The sequence below is a fragment of the Aquarana catesbeiana genome, linkage group LG04 (assembly GCF_042186555.1).
Source record: "Aquarana catesbeiana isolate 2022-GZ linkage group LG04, ASM4218655v1, whole genome shotgun sequence".
Lineage (NCBI taxonomy): Eukaryota > Metazoa > Chordata > Amphibia > Anura > Ranidae > Aquarana > Aquarana catesbeiana.
The window spans coordinates 16,542,310-16,560,839 of record NC_133327.1 but is presented as its reverse complement, the minus strand read 5'-3'; the positions used below and the strand labels follow the sequence as shown (position 1 = coordinate 16,560,839).

Here is an 18,530-nt window from a genome sequence, read left to right as displayed (position 1 = left end):
ACTTTTAGAAACTGTTACATACTATCACCAGTGCAATACAGCGTCATCATATAACTGGAGTGGTGGTGATCAGGGACACTGGTGACCGTATGTAAAAAAAAAAAAAGAAAAAAGCAATATATATTTTTTTCATTTTTTGATATTTTTTTCCTTTTTTATCAAATTTTTTTTTTTTTTTTTACATACTATGATCAGAGCAATACAGTGTTACCATAATAAAACTGTAGTACTCTGGGGAGGTGATCAGGATTTATTTTTTTTTTTTTTTACACATTATGATTGCTTATAACTGTGAATTTTACAGTTATAAGCAACCATTTTTTTATGAATGAAAACTATACATTCAGTGTTTACTATTGTGATTAGCTGTGATTGGCCACTGCTACTCACATGGTACAGATGGGCTGTGATTGGCCCTGTCTGTACAATGTGATCACTGTGACCAATCGCAGATAGTACACAATGGATGGCATGAACTAAAGCCTTTCATTGTATATAATTGTCATATGATATGCTGTGATTGGCCACAGCGATCACATGGTACTGGCAGCAGTGATCTGTCATTGGCTGTGTCCAGGGTGACAGATCGCAGCGGAGCGTGGCCCGTGTGGCGTGCTCCTGAGAGAACGTTGTATGATGTCCAAGGATAATAGGGCTCCCACCCAGCTGTCAGGTTACAATAGGCAGGGCGGGAAGGGGTTAAAGTAATACCTACATAAGCATGTTTTAGGAAAAAACTCAAATGCGCCGAATAAGCAGAACAGCTATTTGGAAAGCTGCTGGGTGTATCTTTTTGTTTCTATTCTCCGCTGCATTAGTTATTATTCAGTTGGAACCACTGATCAATATTAGGATAGGAGATGCATATTCATAAAACTTCCATAAAACGATCACATTCTCCAATACAGGTCCACATTCCACTAACATCAGCAATTAGCTTTGAAGTGTACATAGTATTGCTCAGTGCTTGGAGCTCCGCTTTAAGCAATGCTAATCACACTCTAAAGGCTTCAGTTTAACACAATTTGGTTGTTTCCATAGGCATGTGCACTGGGTGTGCCTGGGCACACCCTAATCACCCCGTGCTCAAGGGTCGCTTATAAGGCAGTACAGCCGGTTCTCCTGTACCAGGCCCTTCTCCTCCTCCCCCTTCCTCCAGGTGCGCTGCAGGGGGATCATTTTTAGTATCTGGGCCCCACCCCCTGCTGTCCGGGCAACCCCAATGTGCCCCTTTTCCTCCACAGTGCTTCTGGCTTCCCTCCTCTGTGAGCACACAGGGGGACTGTAACAACACCCTGAGTATTAAAGGGGTTAAAGCCGTTTAGGTAAATCCATTTCCGAACACAAAGGCAGCTACCGAACACTCCAATCAGCCGAACAAGAAACCCATACGAATAATTCTTCCCCCCCAAGTACGAGACAAGGCTCTGTACGGAGGGTCAAACAGGAATCAGATTCTTTTATTAGAACCAGAATACAGTCTTATATACAGTAGAAGAGGAGGTCCCCCCCTCCTGCTCATATTACCCTAACAATACAACTGTAACCAGAAACAGAATTAACATGAGCTAATTAACTAATCCCTTATAGCAACCGATGTGACTCTGTGCCCTCCTGAGCATTGTATGATTAATCAGGATGTCACTACAGGTCAGACTTGTCACCGAGCTTCACACATTAGTATAAACACAGGATACCTTCTCACAATAGCAGGAGCTAATTACAATTTACAATACAAACAGTGATCTCCCCACCCCCATCCTCAGCCTAGTAGGCAACAAACTATAGTAGGAGTAGAGGCCAATGTGATCAGCTCTCTCAACTAACATGTTGAGTTCAGAATCAAACAAACCAAGAATAGTCTTTACATATATCCTGGGAGATATTGTGGATAAACATTACTGTCCTATTTTAAAAATCCATAGTTACTCAGCTGTTGATGATATCCTGCTCGTCAGTCCTGCCTACTTAAGCCATCCAGTCCAGAGGAGCTCTGCCTTCAAGGTCAACATCACAGAAACTAATTCCTGCAATCCTGTTCAAGACTTGCTTTGCTGACATCCCTTCTGGCTCCAGATCCTGCTTGCTGTTCCACTACGTTGATCCCTGACTTCTGGCTTGGCTGACCATCCATTCCGGTTACTGAACTTTGGCTATGTTTTGACTACGTTTGTTCGTTTTACTTTTTTATTAAACAAGTGTGATTTAACTGTACTTCTGTCTCGAAATGATTTCTTGGTTTCTAACAGTTGCTCTGCGTTTAAGCTTTGGGGTGCCCATCCTATTGTAATAGACTGTGCACACTTATGGCTGTTTCCTATTTATTGACTGATTTTGTCTCTAGAAACACAGGCGAAGCCCCAGGATCAAAACTTCTGTCTAAAGGTGATGGAGCTGCCATATATTCTATAGGTTTCTGTTGGTCAGAGCTTGTCTTATATAAGACAGTAAATTCACCCAATAATCCTATTTTTTTTATTTTCTCCCCTGGAGTGTTTTGACAGTTTAGCCGCCGCAGTCAAGCAGAGAGACGATGTGATAATTACATCATTGCGGCATCTTTTTTCCAACATGACAAATCAAATCTCGCTGTGCCGTATCCATGTGCATCTGTCATAGTACTGTCACTGCATGGCGGGAACAGATCGCGGGATTGTAATGTTACTAAATACCTCCAACACAGAGCAGAGATGAAGGAGAACTCCGATCACACTACAAACCCCAGCACTGTTTATGTAAGGAGGACTACTGAGCGGCATCTGTCCCTCTGACAATTCAGTAAACTGTTGAACATTACAAAGCTGTTATTGTAGCGCGCCTTCTCCTTTTTTATTGCTCATTGCTTGTTATATGTGAATGTATTCCCCGAACCGACAAAACCTGGTACCTCTCCTGGACTTAAATGGCTTACTTTGAGTTTACTGCACACTGTGAGCTTCTCAGAATGTGCCACAGGTCAGATAGAGCCCACCCCATTTACCAGGAAAGGGTAAGCTCTCCTACTTGTGCTCAATGTGTTAGTCAGAGTGATGAACACTATATTACCAAAAGTATTGGAACGCCTGCCTTTACACGCACACAGGGGCAGACTGATAACTTATGGGGCCCCCGGGCAATAGGAGTTTATGGGACCCCCGGGCAATAGGAGATTATGGGGCCCCCAGGCAATCAGAGATTATGGGGCCTCACAGTATACACACACAAACAGTATACAATCACACAGTATACACATACATGTACACACAGTATACACAGACAGATTTAAAAAAAACACAGATTTATACATACTGTCCCTGGTTTTACTGAGGCTGGCAACCCTGATGGGGCCCCCTAGTGGCCCAGGGCCCTCGGGCAGTGCCCATTACAGGTCCCAGGTGACTGAGCGGCCAATCACGGCGCGCCGCTCGCGCATGCACAGTGGGTGCCAGGCTGTGAAGCCACAGCCCGGCGCCCACAGTCACAATGCCGGTGCCACTGAACGGAGGGGGAGACGAGCGGGGCTTCGATCCCCCCGCATCGCTGGACCCTGGGACAGGTAAGTGTCCAATTAAAAGTCAGCAGCTGCAGTATTTGTAGCTGCTGACTTTTAATTTTTATTTTTTTTTTGACTGGACCTCCTCTTTAAGTACAAGAGACATTCAATTCTGTTGTTTTGGAACACCTTATCAGCTTGACCACAACCCAGACCACATAAAGACTAACTATCTTTACTAATTACAGTATATCAAGACATTGCATGAAGAGAACAACAACTTGTTCTAAAAACCTACACTATATTGTCAAAAGTATTGGGACACCTGCCTTTACACACACATGAACTTTAGTGGCATCCCATCCTTATTCCGTAGGGTGCAATATTGAGTTGGCCCACCCTTTGCAGCTATAACAGCTTCAACTCTGGCCTGGCTCACAGTCTCCACTCTATTTCATCCCAAAGGTGTTCTATTGCTTTAAGTTTAGGACTCTGTGCAGGCCAGTCAAGTTCCTCCACTCCACACTCACTCATTTATTTATTTATTTCAGGTACTTATATAGCGCCGTCAGTTTACGCAGCGCTTTACATATACATTATACATTCACATCAGTCCCTACACCCTCAAGGAGCTTACAATCTAAGGTCCCTAACTCACATTCATACATACTAGGGCCAATTTAGACAGGATCCAATTAACCAACAAGCATGTCTTTGTTCACTCATTCATGTCTTTATGGACCTTGCTATGTGCACTGGTACGCAGTCATGTTGGAACAGGAAGGCGCCATCCCCAAACTGTTCCCACAAAGTTGGGAGCATAAAATTGTCCAGAATGTCTTGGTATGCTGATGCATTAAGAGTTCCCTTCACTGGAACTAAGGGGCCAAGCCCAACCCCTGAAAAATAACCCCACACCATAATCCCCCCTCCACCAAATGATTTGGACCAGTGCACAAAGCAAGGTCCATAAACACATAGATGAGCGAGTTTGGGGTGGAGGAACTTGACTGGCCTGCACAGAGTCCTGACCTTCTCTTGTCAGGGACGCCCAGGCAATTGCCCCTTTTGTCCCCTTATAAATCCGGCCCCGGTGAAGGGCCGTCTTCAGTCACCTCAGATGTACAGTTGTTTTGTGCAGGGGCAGAAAATTTTTTTCCCAAGATATATTTAATAAAAAAAGTAAGTGTTTTATCATGTTATTATTATTATTTTTTTTTATATACAATTTTTTAAATATTGTTTTATATAATTTTTTGTATAGACAGGGGCCCCTTTGTCAGGGGGGCCCAGGGCAATTTCCCCTTTTGCCCCCTTATAAATCCAGCTTTGGCGAAGGTTGGCTTCGAATACCCGGGTGTTTTGTGCAGGGACATGCAGGCAGCCTTTTTAGAATCAATGACAGGCAGCCAGTTGCATAGACCTGCACTCACCTCCACGTGCATCTTGGAGTGCACACCCATGGAGGTCCGATGCAGGGATCAGGACCCAGACAGATCAGTACGTGCGGGGATATGCAATTAGCGGACCTCCAGCTGTTGCAAAACTACAAGTCCCACCATGCCTCTGCTTCTGGGTGTTATGCTTGAGGCTGTCAGAGTCTTGCTATGCCTCATGGGACTTGTAGTTCTGCAGCAGCTGGAGGTCCACTAATTGCATATCCCTGCCCTATTGAATACAGAGCTGTATAAATTTTGTCTTTTGTCTTTGCCTGGAGTTCTGTTTTCAACTACTCAATATACAAACTCAAAAACCGATTGCTGTGATGATTTGGCTATTTGTGTTCCCCTCCTGTTATTTGTACCCAGAGGACAATACAAGCACAGAATATCCAGCTGGCTGCCGTTTTGTGTTGTGCTCATTGTTCAGCAGCGGAATCTTTCTTCATGATGAAGGATTTTCAGTGCCGGTGACTCATGCAATTCCAACTTACAAAACTGCATGAGTTTATCCCCCCAGCAAAGCAAAATGTTCGGCAATCAAATCTCACTCTGATGTCTGAGACAGTGACTACAGAGCGTTCATATTGCAAGCTGAAGCCTAAACAGTCAAGTCCTGCAGGGGTATGAGAGCTACAAAAATCATAAAAGCCCTGGAAAAGCATCACACAGAGCGCCTGTGTCAAAGCCGAACAGGGGCGTTGGCCCAAACTTGTCTTGCATACACACGGCACACAATTATTGGTCAACAACATGGTTTTTCAGCTCTTTAGCGCCACCTTTGGGCTCCTTCTGCTAATTTTGTGTTAGTAGAAGTTTGGTGAGTGTTGATTCGCGCTTTTCTTTTCGCACTTTTCAGTTTGCGCTTTTCATTTCGTGCTTTTCAGTTCGTTTCTGAACGTCCGTTTGTCAAACAGCCATGTTGCGGAATCGGAGGAGATAACGTGTTATTTATTATTGGCCTTGGAGTTATTGCTTTGACATTATTTTTTTGGTTGAATAATGATTTGATTTGGTATATTTTCTATATTTTTGGATGCATAGAATGCACTTTTTGGTTAAGTTCTATTGGCAGATAGCATGTCTAATTTTATTTGTTTTTCTTTTTTTAATGCACAATAAAAAAATTGTGGAGAATAATACTTGGCTATGTGTTTTACTTCAAATGACAGTTTGGGAGTAGGCAGTTACATTTAAAAAAATACAATGTAAAATTGACAAGGGACACCAACATAGTTGTATCTTTGATCTTATAAACTACGGGATAATGGTGTTGTGGTAACTTGCCCAAATAAAAAAAAAAAAAAAAAAGCATAATAATATTATTCTTGATATCACTAGAAAAAAAAAGCCTTTGAAAATGTGTTTGCCATAACTTCATCAGTATCACCAGCAAAGCAGCCTCATTATTATCCCATTAAAGAAGAAGAGAATTGTGCGTTGCATTTCCAGATTTCATAATTTGCCGCGTCACGAATGTTAATTCTCCATTACGAACGCTAGTTTACAAGACCGACCCCTTCTGGCTCGTCCTTGCTTCTGAGCATGCGTGTTTGTACTTTGGACTTTTGTCCGACGGAATTGTGTACACACGCTCGGAAAATCCAACAACAGACATTTCTCCCGGTTCACATCAGATGCGATCCGAAAAGCATAGATTCGCATGTAAAAAAAAAAAGCATTATTTCCAATGAAGGCTTGACTATGACTATGCAGTGCGAATTTGATCCGGTTCAAAAAAGGGTCTTGTGCGAGTTTAGCGTGGTGCGGTGCGAATTTTAGCTCCATAACCTTCTAGGGGACCGGATTGGAATCACAGTCCAGCGTTCACATCACTGCCAATTTTTAATTTTTTTTTTTTGCCTAGATTTTATAGAAAATAAAAATCGCAGATGTGACCACTCCCTTCACAAACTCGCACTAAATTTGCATGAAAAACACATGCTAAGCTGAATTTGCATTGCGGTATAAAAAAAATGAAAAAAAATCGCACTGCAAATTTGCACCGTGTACCGCTTTAAATGTGCACCCAATTAACCGAGGCTAAAGAGTAACTCTGCTTATGTTGAGAAAAAACATTCCCCTCTGGTTGATCTATGTACACCGCAAGGATTTTAACAAACCTTGTTGCACATTCCTACGTTTTATTATTCTGAGGGAATAGCTGTTTGTTTATCTGTGCCCATGTGTAAAGTGAATCTAATGGGAGTGGTTTTGTAATTATCAATCAGTTGCTGCACCTCCAGGGCTCTAATGAGGAAAGTGACAGGGTTTGTATCCCTTTAGACGTGATTTCCCTTTGAGAGTATTTCACCGAAAATGAAGATTTTTCTTGCAGGGGATGCTCAAAATCTGGCTTGTATCTTAGTGCAGACCTTTGGGAAAATCAGTGAGCCAATAACACAGGCAGGAACTGACATTTCTGGGGGGCCGGTCTGTACAACATTTGTGTACCCAACTCCTCCAGGTTGCCATATTGCATTTTACAGAAAATGACCATGCTGCAGATTGAAAAGGAAAGGTAATTTTTAATAACATTCGATTACAATATAACTTGTGTCCCAATTGTATACGCTATATTATTTTATTTTTTTATTTCCCACGAAAGTAGAGTTACCCTTTAAAGGACCACTAACACAAAAATGTTAAATTCTTATATGCATTTATTAGAGGTGTATTTATATGCATTTATTAGAGGTGTTGATAATATTAGTTGTAAAGGCAGAAGTTTTTTTTTTTTCTTAATGCATTCTTTGCATTAAGATAAAAAAACCTTCTGTGTGTGTAGCAGGGACGTTGCTAGGTCTACAAAAAATCTGGGGCTAGAGCCCATAGCAGCGTAGTAAAGAAATGCATACGCTTGGGCGAGCATACAAATGTATATACAGTAATATACGTGTGTGTGTATATATACAGTATATCCCCAGAGAGCCCCCCACTTACATCAGGGTCCCCAGAGAGCCCCCTTACATCAGGGTCCCCAGAGAGCCCCCTTACATCAGGGTCCCCAGAGAGCCCCCTTACATCAGAGTCCCCAGAGAGCCTCCCCCTTTCATCAGGGGACCCAGAGGGCCCCCCCACTTACATCAGGGTTCCCAGAGAGCCCCCCTTACATTAGAGCCTCCCCCTTAAATCTGGGTCCCTAGAGAGCCTCTGCCTTAAAATCAGGGTCCCCAGAGAGCCTCTCCCTTGCATCAGGGTCCTCAGAGAGCCCCCCACTTACATAAGGGTCCCCAGAGAGCCTCCCCTTCCCTTGGGGACCCCTGCAGAGACTCGGGGCTATTGGCGCCAGATTCGGGGCTATAGCCCCAAAAGCCACCCCCTAGCGATGCCCCTGGTGTGTAGCAGCCCTCCCTAATACTTACCTGAGCCCCATCTCTATCCAGTGATGTTGCATGAGAGACTCGGCTGTCCGGTGTCCTGATAAAATAGGCAACTAGGCATAAAATCGAACCACGTCACTTCCGCTTTCTTTAAACCATCAGTAATTGCCGATTTGGACAAATTAGTGTTCGGACACAACACCGGCTACCGAATACATTCCGGTACAGGAAGATTTTGCTGTTTTCACAGCACAGCGGCTGACGAGGACAAACTTGTCACCGCCTCGGAGGCAGCCATTTTCTTGGTTAATTGCGGAGCGGCGTAACAATCTCTGCTCATAATATCGTGCACCGGACTCTATTCGGTTGCCGGTGTTCTGACAAAATGTCGAACCTGGCAGAATGAGCAACCCGCTTCACTTCCGTTTTCTTAAAACCATCATGAATTGCAGATTTTGACGAATTGCTGTTTATATTCACAAATTTCTGTTTGGACACAACACCGGTGGTCCTGACAAAATAGGCAACTCGGCAGAAATTCGAACCACGTCACTTGCACTTTCTTTAAACCATCATTAAATTTGTCAGAACACTGGGACTCTCCCTCCACATTGGCTGAGACAGCAGGAGGCACCGCTGGCTCCCGCTGCTGTCAATCCATGTCAGTGAGGCCAATGAGGAGAGAGAGAGGGGGCGGGGCCGAGCTGTGTCTCCTCGTCTGAATGGACACAGAGCAGCAGGACGGCTCGGGTGCCCCAATCGCAAGCTGCACTCGGCAGGAGGGAGGGGCCAGGAGCCCTGGCGAGGGACCTGAGAAGAGGAGGATCCAGGCTGCTCTGTGCAAAACCAGAGCACAGAGAGGTAAGTATGACATGTTTTTTATTATTATTTTTTTTTTTAAATAAAACTCGAGCCTTTAGAATCACTTTAAGTAAAAATAACCTTAAAAAAATAAAAAATAAAATGTAATGTTTTTTGGCAGATGAGACAATTGATCCTGTGCTGTCAAAAATCAGCTTCTATTTCGCTGTTTGTGGGTTTTTTTTATTTTCTGTGTACACAATACAGTGCGTGTGCCATGTCGTGTGCACTCTGACAGAATCTTACCGGACGCCAGGGATGAGGTAACTTCTGTGCACATGCACAGGAGTTATATCATCAGAGGCAGCCCTATGGCTGAAGAGGAAAATGGAGGATCCAGAAGTAGCAGCAAAAGAGGTTGGCAGTAGCCGCGCAGAACAGAGCAGCAACTGACAGTATAGATCGATCACCGCTGGAGGAGGGCACGCTTGCAAGGTAAGTGCTCCATAATGTACACGTATGCTGTTCATACAAGCACATTATGGCACGAGCTCGCCCACATGTCTTAATATTATTCTTGTATTGTTCTCCAAAGCTACATTCAGATCAAGCTGTGCAGCAAAAAATGACAGCGACAGGAGTTGGCACAAGCTATAATACTGCCGGTGGGCGTCTAAACAGATGATGCATTAATTCATTTAAAATAGAGATTAAAACCCTGTGGATAAAAGGTGACCTCCCTGACAGAGCAAACATCCTCATTTCTTAAATTGTTGCCTTCTATAGAACTACATACTAGTATATATATATATATATGTTGAACAAAGTTGTGTCCATCAAGTGTAACCTCCACAATTCCTGCAGCTTTGGTCGAGGGATTAAAAAAAGGGGGGGGGGGGGTTTAGTTGTACACATTTGCAAATATATGTGGAAGCTGCACTGCCTCGTCAAGGCCCCTCTGTGTAGTGTGGTTCCCAACTCTATGGGTATCCATCTTTAGGGCCGGCAGTTCTGTACACGATAAAGGTGGTCTCTGCGGCGGGCTCGCCGCGAGATCACCGTTATCGGCGGCGGGAGAGGTACCACCCCCCCCCTCCCGTCGCTCTCCCGCGCCCTCCGACGCTTACCGGAGCTGTCGTATCGGCGGAGGCGATCGGGACCTGTCAGTGCTTCGGTATGGAGACGAGTGAGGCTAAGATGGCGCCCACCCGTCTCTATACTATAGGATGGCGGGAGCGACGTCATTACGTCAGCTCCGCCCACTTGTCTTAAAGGCACAATATTTTTTGTGTCATTTTTTTTAAATGACTTTTTTTTTTGCATTAAAGTCTAAATATGAGATCTAAGGACTTTTTGACCCCAGATCTCATATTTAAGAGGACCTGTCATGCTTTTTTTTATTACAAGGGATGTTTACATTCCTTGTAATAGGAATAAAAGTGATCCAATTTTTTTTTTTTTTAAACAGTGAAAAAATAAATAAAATAAAGTAAAATAAATAAGAAAAAAAAAAAACATTTTTAAAGCGCCCTGTCCCGACGAGCCTGCGCGCAGAAGCGAACGCATATGTGAGTAGCGCCCGCATATGAAAACGGTGGTCAAACCACACATGTGAGGTATCGCCACGACCGGTAGAGCGAGAGCAATAATTCTAGCCCTAGACCTCCTCTGTAACGCAAAACATGCAACCTGTAGAATTTTTTAAACGTCGCCTATGGAGATTTTTAAGGGTAAAAGTTTAATGTCATTCCACGAGCGGGCGCAATTTTGAAGCGTGACATGTTGGGTATCAATTTACTTGGCGTAACATTATATTTCACAATATAAAAAAAAATTGGGCTAACTTTACTGTTGTCTTATTTTTTTTATTCAAAAAAGTGATTTTTTTCCAAAAAACGTGCGCTTATAAGACTGCTGCGCAAATATGGTGCAAAAAAAAGTATTGCAATGACCGCCATTTTATTCTCTAGGGTGTTAGAAAAAAAACAATATATAATGTTTGGGGGTTCTAAGTAATTTTCTAGCAAAAAAACAGTTTTAAACATGTAAACACCTAAAATCCAAAACGAGGCTGGTCTTTAAGTGCTTGGTTGTAAACCTTAAAAAAACAAAAAAACAAAAAACACCCCTGCAAGATAAAGGCATACTGAGCTAGTATGCATCGCATACTAGCTCATTATGAAATACTTACCTTAGAACAATGCCCTGGATCGGCGTCGGCCCTCCGAGTACAGCGCAGACATCTTCCACTGGAGTTACTTCCGGGTTCGCGACTCCGGCGCTGTGATTGGCCATAGCCGCGACGACATCACTCCCGTGCATGCGGGATGGGTGCCGCCGGTCACGGCACAGCTACTGAGGAAACGGCACGAGTGGATATAGGGATTATCTCCTAAACACTGCAAGTTTAGGAGATATTCACGGTACCTACAGGTAAGCCTTATTATAGGCTTACCTGTAGGTAAAAGTGGTAGTAAAGGGTTTACAACCACTTTAACTACCTATCTACCGATGTATGTTTCTGATGGCGAAGTGGTGGGCGGTTACTTCTGCAGTGCCATTAATGGACAACACTGCAGAAATCATGCAGTGGCCAGTGAACCGAGCACTCACCGGACAGCTCAGTTTATAGACACAGTGTACAGAGCCAATCTGAGTGGCTCTGTACCATGTGATTGCTGTGATGACCAATCACAGTGATCACAGATATAACTAGTGCAGCATTTACATCTAAAAGACTGCTCCTTCCTCTTACAATGGAGGAAGGAGGAACTAATGTTCTAAATTAGGGGTATTAAACTCAATATCATTACGGGCCACATCAGCAGTATGGTTGCCCTCAAAGGGCTGGTTGTACCTGGGGTATGCTACGAACACAGTGCAGAGTTCAGGATTATGCTATGTACAGTGTGCAGCGTTCAGGAGTGTGTTATGTACAGACTGCAGGGTTAAGGGGTGCCCTGTGTACAGAGTGCAGAGTTCAGGAGTGTGTTTGATACAGAGTGCAGGGTTTAAGGGTGCACCATGTACAGAGTGCAGGGTGTAGGGGTGCCTTGTGTACAGAGTGCAGAGTTCAGGAGTGTGTTTGATACAGAGTGCAGGGTTTAAGGGTGCACTATGTACAGAGTGCAGGTTTTAGGGGTCATTATGTACAGATGCAGGGTTTAGGGGTGCTCTATGTACAGAGTGCAGAGTTCAGGAGTGTGCTTGATACAGAGTGCAGGGTTTATGGGTGCACTATGTACAGAGTGTAGGGTTTAGGGGTCACAATGAACAGAGTGCAGGGTTTAGGGGTCATTATGTACAGAGTGCAGAGTTCAGGAGTGTGTTTAATACAGAGTGCAGGGTTTATGGGTGTACTATGTACAGAGTGCAGGGTTTAATACAGAGTGCAGGGTTTAAGGGTGCACTATGTACAAAGTGCAGGGTTTAGGGGTCACTATGTACAGAGTGCAGGGTTTAAGGGTGCACTATGTACAAAGTGCAGGGTTTAGGGGTCACTATGTACAGAGTGCAGGGTTTAGGGGTGAGCTATGTACAGAGTGCAGAATTCAGGGATACCACACTGTGTCGGCGGCTCTCTCTACTACCCATGTGTTTCGCTCTGTTATACCTCCATGTGTAGGTGGCTCTGCCTCACCTTGTAGGGAGATTGTTCTGGCTCTCACATTCTGGAGAGCTGTCCTTGCTGCACCTCGCTATGAGGAATTAGTTACCTCCAGAAGCCACTGAAAGCAAAGCTGTCCCTTGTAAACACAGAGGCCTTCTCTGTGTACAAGTGACAGCGGGGAGTGGGAGCAGAGGGTGAGAGCCAGAGATGGCGGAATGGAATTCCATCATGTTCCGGCTGCAAAACTAGGCGGGAGGGTCACATGACAAGGCCTGGCAGGGATTGGCCCGCGGGCCTTGTATTTGACATTTATGTTCTAGATCATCGCCAGCAGATTCATGTAGATTGGGGGTTGATTGTGGGATTGTTTGTTTACCCTTTCACCTCCCCATCCCTCCCTCTACATCTGATTTACATCCAGTACATGAAGAAAACAAAAGTACATTTGTTAGGTGGAGGTGGCATAGGCTTCTCCAAAGAGAAGGGTTTTTTAGGGACAGAAGAAGAGATAAACGGGACTGATTGGGATAAGGAGTACGGGAGAAGTCCAGAAGAAGAGCATGGGAGGAGGTAACAAGGGAGCTAGAGAGTAGGAGGTCTTCTTGGGAGGAATGAAGAGAACAATTTGGCTGGTATTTTGGGACAAGGTACTTATGTAGCTGGGGGCCGAAATGTGGATTGGCAGAGAGGGGTGGCAGAATCTGAACGGCTGGTAAGATGGATGAGTCTGGCAGCAGCATTCATGATGGACTGAAGGAGAGATGTATGCCTATGTAAAGGTAATCCAATGAGGAGGGAGTGTGACATCATGGCGAGGGTATGATGCAACACATTGGTGTTTGAATTATATAAGGGGTGGTTTTTGGTTGCACAATTTTATTTCATTTTGCCTGAGGAAGGAACACTTTTGTTCTGATACATACAGTGGATATAAAAAGTCTACACACCCCAGTTAAAATGTCAGGTTTCTGTGGTGTAAAAAAAATGAGACAAAGATAAATCATTTCAGAACTTTTTCCACCTATAGGTGACCTACAAACTAAAATCTTTTATGTGGAGGGAAGTAAAACTAAAAAACTAAAATAATATGGTTGCATAAGTTTGTACAGCACTCAGTCTTTTTGGGTATGAGTCTATCAGCATGGCACATCTTGACTTGGCAATATTTGCCCACTCTTCTTTGCAAAAACACTCCAAATCTGCCAGATTGTGAGGACATCTCCTGTGCACAGCCCTCTTCAGATCACTCCATAGATTTTTAATCGTATTCGGGTCTGGGCTCTCACTGGCCCATTCCAAAACTTTAATCTTCTTTTGGTGAAGCCATTCCTTTGTGGATTTTGTATGCTTCGGTTCACTGTCATGCTAAGAGATGAAGTTCCTCTTCATGTTCAGCTTTCTAGCAGAAGCCTGAAGGTTTTGTACCAATATTGACTAGTATTTGGAACTCTTAATAATTCCCTCTACCTTGACTAAGGCCCCTGGTCCAGCTGAAGAAAAGCAGCCCCAAAGCATGATACTGCCACCACCATGCTTCACGGTGGGTATGGTGTTCTTTTGGTGATGTGCAGTGTTGTTTTGAGCGGGGGGCAGGGTTGAGCCCCATTCTCATTCTGTGTTTCTTATGGACACAGAGAGCGGGGCTTGGGAGCAAGCACACACAAGTGCCCCCATAACAAGCGGCTTGGCACTTGGAAAAGAAGGGGAGCTAGGAGCACCGGCGGGGGACCCAAGAAGAGGAGCATCGGGTTTTCTCTGTGCAAAACCACTGCACAGAACAGACAAGTATAAAATGTTTGTTATTTATTTTTATTTTTTTCATTTGTACATTTAATATCACTTTAACCACTTCCCGCCTGGCCTATAGCAGATTGACGGCCGGGCGGTGGTTCCATTATCCTGACTGGACGTCATATGACAGCTTTCAGGATAACAAACCAGCACGTGCCCACATGGGCGCGCAACAGGGCGATCGGTGGTGTGATGTGTCACTCTGACACACCGCATCTCCAATCATGGTAAGGAGCCTCTGATGGAGGCTCTTTAACACGTGATCAGCTGTGACCAGTCACAGTGTGAACCAGGAAGTGACGGTAATCGGCTCTTCCTCAGTTCGAGCTGACCGGGAGAGCCGATCGGCGGCTCTCCTGTCAAAGGAGGGTGTGCGCTGATAATCAGCACATTGATTATCAGCGCAGTCCCCATCAGAGGTGCCACCACAGCTGCAAATTAGGGCCCATAAGCTGTCAGTGTCCACCTAAATCGCCAATTAGTGCCCATAAAAGTGCCAATCAGTGCCTATCAAAGTGCCAATCAGTGCCCCTTCAGTAACGCCTGTCAGTGCCCTTCAGATGCCCATCAGTAATGCCTGTCAGTACCTCCTCATCAGTTCTGCTTATCAGTGCCATCTATCAGTGACAATCAGTGCCATCTATCAGTGCCAATCAGTGCCGCCTATCAGTGCCCATCAGTGCAACCTATCATTGCTCATCAGTGCCGCCTATCAGTGCCCAGTGCTGCATATCAGTGCAGCCTATCGGTGCCCATCAGTGCTGCATATCAGTGCTGCATATCAGTGCCCATCAATTCTAAATATTAGTGCCACCTCATCAGTGGCCATCAGTGCCACCTCATCAGTGCCCATTAGTGTAGCCTCATCAGTGACTGTCAGTGAAGGAGAAAACTAAATTTTTTAACAAAAACAAAGAAAGTTTTTTTTTTTTTAAATGTTGGTCTTTTTTAGGTTGTTTAGCAAAAAATAAAAACCCAGAGGTGATCAAATACCACCAGGGCTTTTTTCAGGGGGAACGAAGTTCCGGCACCTCCACAACTGAATGTTATTTTTTGGCAAGGATTGCTGGGGTGTGCTGGAGGGTCTATTGATGCTGCCTGCTGGGGATCTGTTGTCATTGTTGGGAGTCTATTTTTGTGTGGGGGGTCTATTGTTGTTGGGCAGACCTATTGTTACTGGCAGGGGGTCTACTGTTGCTGGGAAAGATCTACTATTGAGGGAGAAGTCTACTGTTGCTGGCTGCTGGAGGATCTGTTGTTGCTGGTGGGGTCTATTGTTATTGGGGTGGTATTTTGTTTTGCGGGAGGGAAGGTCTGTTGTTGTGTGGGTGATCTATTGTTGCTGGGGGGGTCTACTGTTGCTGGGGTGGGGGTCTATCAAATTCCATACAAATTACTTAGTAGCACAAAATGATACTTGGTTTTGTATTCTCTAAAAGGGACGATTTTGGGAAGTGGATAGGGGTTGGAGCCAAGAGACAGTGCTCAGAGGTTGGTAGGGGGCAGAGACGAAGGGTGACTCACAAGGGCGGAGTTCCTGCACCTATTTTCTGAGAAAAAAAGCCCTGAATACCACCAAAAGAAAGCTCTATTTGTGGGAAGAAAATGATAAAAAATTTAGTTTGGGTTCAGTGTTGTCATTCAAAGTTTGAGCGCAATTATCATTCAAAGTGTGACAGCGCTGAAAGCTGAAAATTTTCCTGGGCAGGAAGGGGGGGAAAGTGCCCGGTATTGAAGTGGTTAAGCTTTGATAAAAGAAAAAAACAAAACCTGAAAGCCGATTCATTTCTATTCAGAGCTGCACTAGATTTTGCACTCTCCAGTTTTAGTAAATCAACCCCAAAGATTAACGCTAAAATATTTTTACACAAAATGCGACGTGCTGATTAGAGCACACAACATCAGCGACACTAGACTGCCTCCACCCCATGATCACAAGATGGAAAAAAAAATAATTTCATAATGGGCAGCTTACCGAGTTTGTTCCTAGAATCTGGAGGTTTGGCTTTTCTGATTCTAAGAGTTTGGCCACCATCTTGAGAAAGCTCTCCACGAACAGGTTGATGCTCTGACAGTGACAGGCCATCAGGAGCTGGTCCAGGGCCTCCATGGCGATGCAGACATAGCTAAAAGAAGAAGATGGGGATGAATTATCATTAAAGAGGAACTGCAGTCTGCTCACATAATTTGTAATTAAAACATCCATTCTGAAGCTTCCCTTCAACCACTTTGCATATTATTGTATATATACAGTAAGGGGAAAAAAGTATTTGATCCCCTGCTGATTTTGTACGTTTGCCCACTGACACAGACTATAATTTTAATGCTAGGTTTATTTTAACAGTGAGAGACAGAATAACAACAAAAATATGCAGAAAAACACATTTCAAAAAATTGATTTGTATTTTAATGTGTGAAATAAGTATTTGATCCCCTATCAATCAGCAAGATTTCTGGCTCCCAGGTGTCTTCTATACAGGTAACGAGCTGAGATTAGGAGCATTTAAAGGGAGTTCTCCTAATCTCAGCTTCTTACCTGTATAAAAGACACCTGTCCACAGAAGCAATCAATCAGATTCCAATCTCTCCACCATGGCCAAGACCAAAAAGATGTCCTAGGATGTCAGGGACAAGATTGTAGATCTACACAAGGCTGGAATGGGCTACAAGACCATCGCCAAGCAGCTTGGTGAGAGGGTGACAACAGTTGGTGTGCGATTATTCGGAAATGGAAAAAACAAAAAATAACTGTCAATCTCCCTCGGTCTGGGGCTCCATGCAGGATCTCACCTCGTGGAGTTTCAATGATCATGAGAACGGTGAGGAATCAGCCCAGAACTACACGGGAGAATCTTGTCAATGATCTCAAGGCAGCTGGGACCATAGTCACCAAGAAAACAATTGGTAACTATGTAGTGAAGGACTGAAATCCTGCAGCACCCGCAAGGTCCCCCTGCTCAAGAAAGCACATGTACAGGCCTATCTGAAGTTTGAACATCTGAATGATTCAGAGGAGAACTGGGTGAAAGTGTTGTGGTCAAATAAGACTAAAATCGAGATCTCTGGCATCAACTCAACTCGCCGTGTTTGAAAGAAGAGGAATGCTGCCTATGACCCCAAGAACACCATCCCCACCATCAAACACGGAGGTGGAAACATTATGCTTTGGGAGTGTTTTTCTGGTAAGGGGACAGGACAACTTCACTGAATCAAAATGGACAATAATCGGGGCCATGTACCATAAAATCTTGGGTGAGAACTGCCTTCCCTCAGCCAGGGCACTGAAAATGGGTCGTGGATGGGTATTCCAGCATGACAATGAGCCAAAATCAAGCTCTTTGGCATCAACTCAACTCGCCGTGTTTGCAGGAGGAGGAATGCTGCCTATGACCCCAAGAATACCATCCCCACCATCACTGTCAAACAAGGAGGTGGAAACATTATTCTTTTTGGGTGTTTTTCTGCTAAGGAGACAGGACAACTTCACTGCATTTAAGGGATGATGGATGGGGTCATGTATCATCAAATCTTGGGTGAGAACCTCCTCAGCCAGACCCAAAACACATGACCAAGACAACAAAGTTCAAGAAGAAGCACATTAAGGTCCTGGAGTGCCCTAGCTAGTCGCCAGACCTTAAACCTATAGAAAGTATGTGAAGGGAGCTGAAAGTTCGAGTTACCAAACGTCAGCCTCAAAATGACTTGGAGAGGATCTACAAAGAGGAGGTGGACAAAATCCCTTCTGAGATGTGTGCGAACCTGGTGGTCAACTACAAGAAACGTCTGACCTCTGTGATTGCCAACAACGATTTTTTCACCAAGTACTAAGTCATGTTTTGCGAAGGGGTCAAATACTTATTTCACTCATTAAGATGCAAATCAATTTATAACTTTTTTGAAATGCGTTTTTCTGAATATTTTTGTTGTTATTCTGTCTCTCACTGTTAAAATACACCTACCATTAAAATTATAGACTCTTCACTTCTTTGTCAGTGGGCAAACGTACAAAATCAGCAGGGGATCATATACTTTTTTCCCTCACTGTACTGTGATTCTGTACTTGCCAAAAATGCTGCAGAAATCTCCCTCCACTA

General features: G+C 44.2%; 1 protein-coding gene across 4 annotated transcripts in view; it reads right to left on the bottom strand.

The window, feature by feature from the left end:
* EFR3B (EFR3 homolog B) overlaps positions 1-18,530 on the bottom strand; it is a 361,102-nt gene that overhangs the window by 97,621 nt on the left and 244,951 nt on the right. For all 4 annotated transcript variants that reach the window (XM_073624871.1, XM_073624872.1, XM_073624870.1 and 1 more), the window contains one exon: positions 16,412-16,562. In XM_073624871.1, the coding sequence (XP_073480972.1) occupies positions 16,412-16,562 (151 nt within the window). The remainder of the gene's footprint in view (positions 1-16,411; positions 16,563-18,530) is intronic.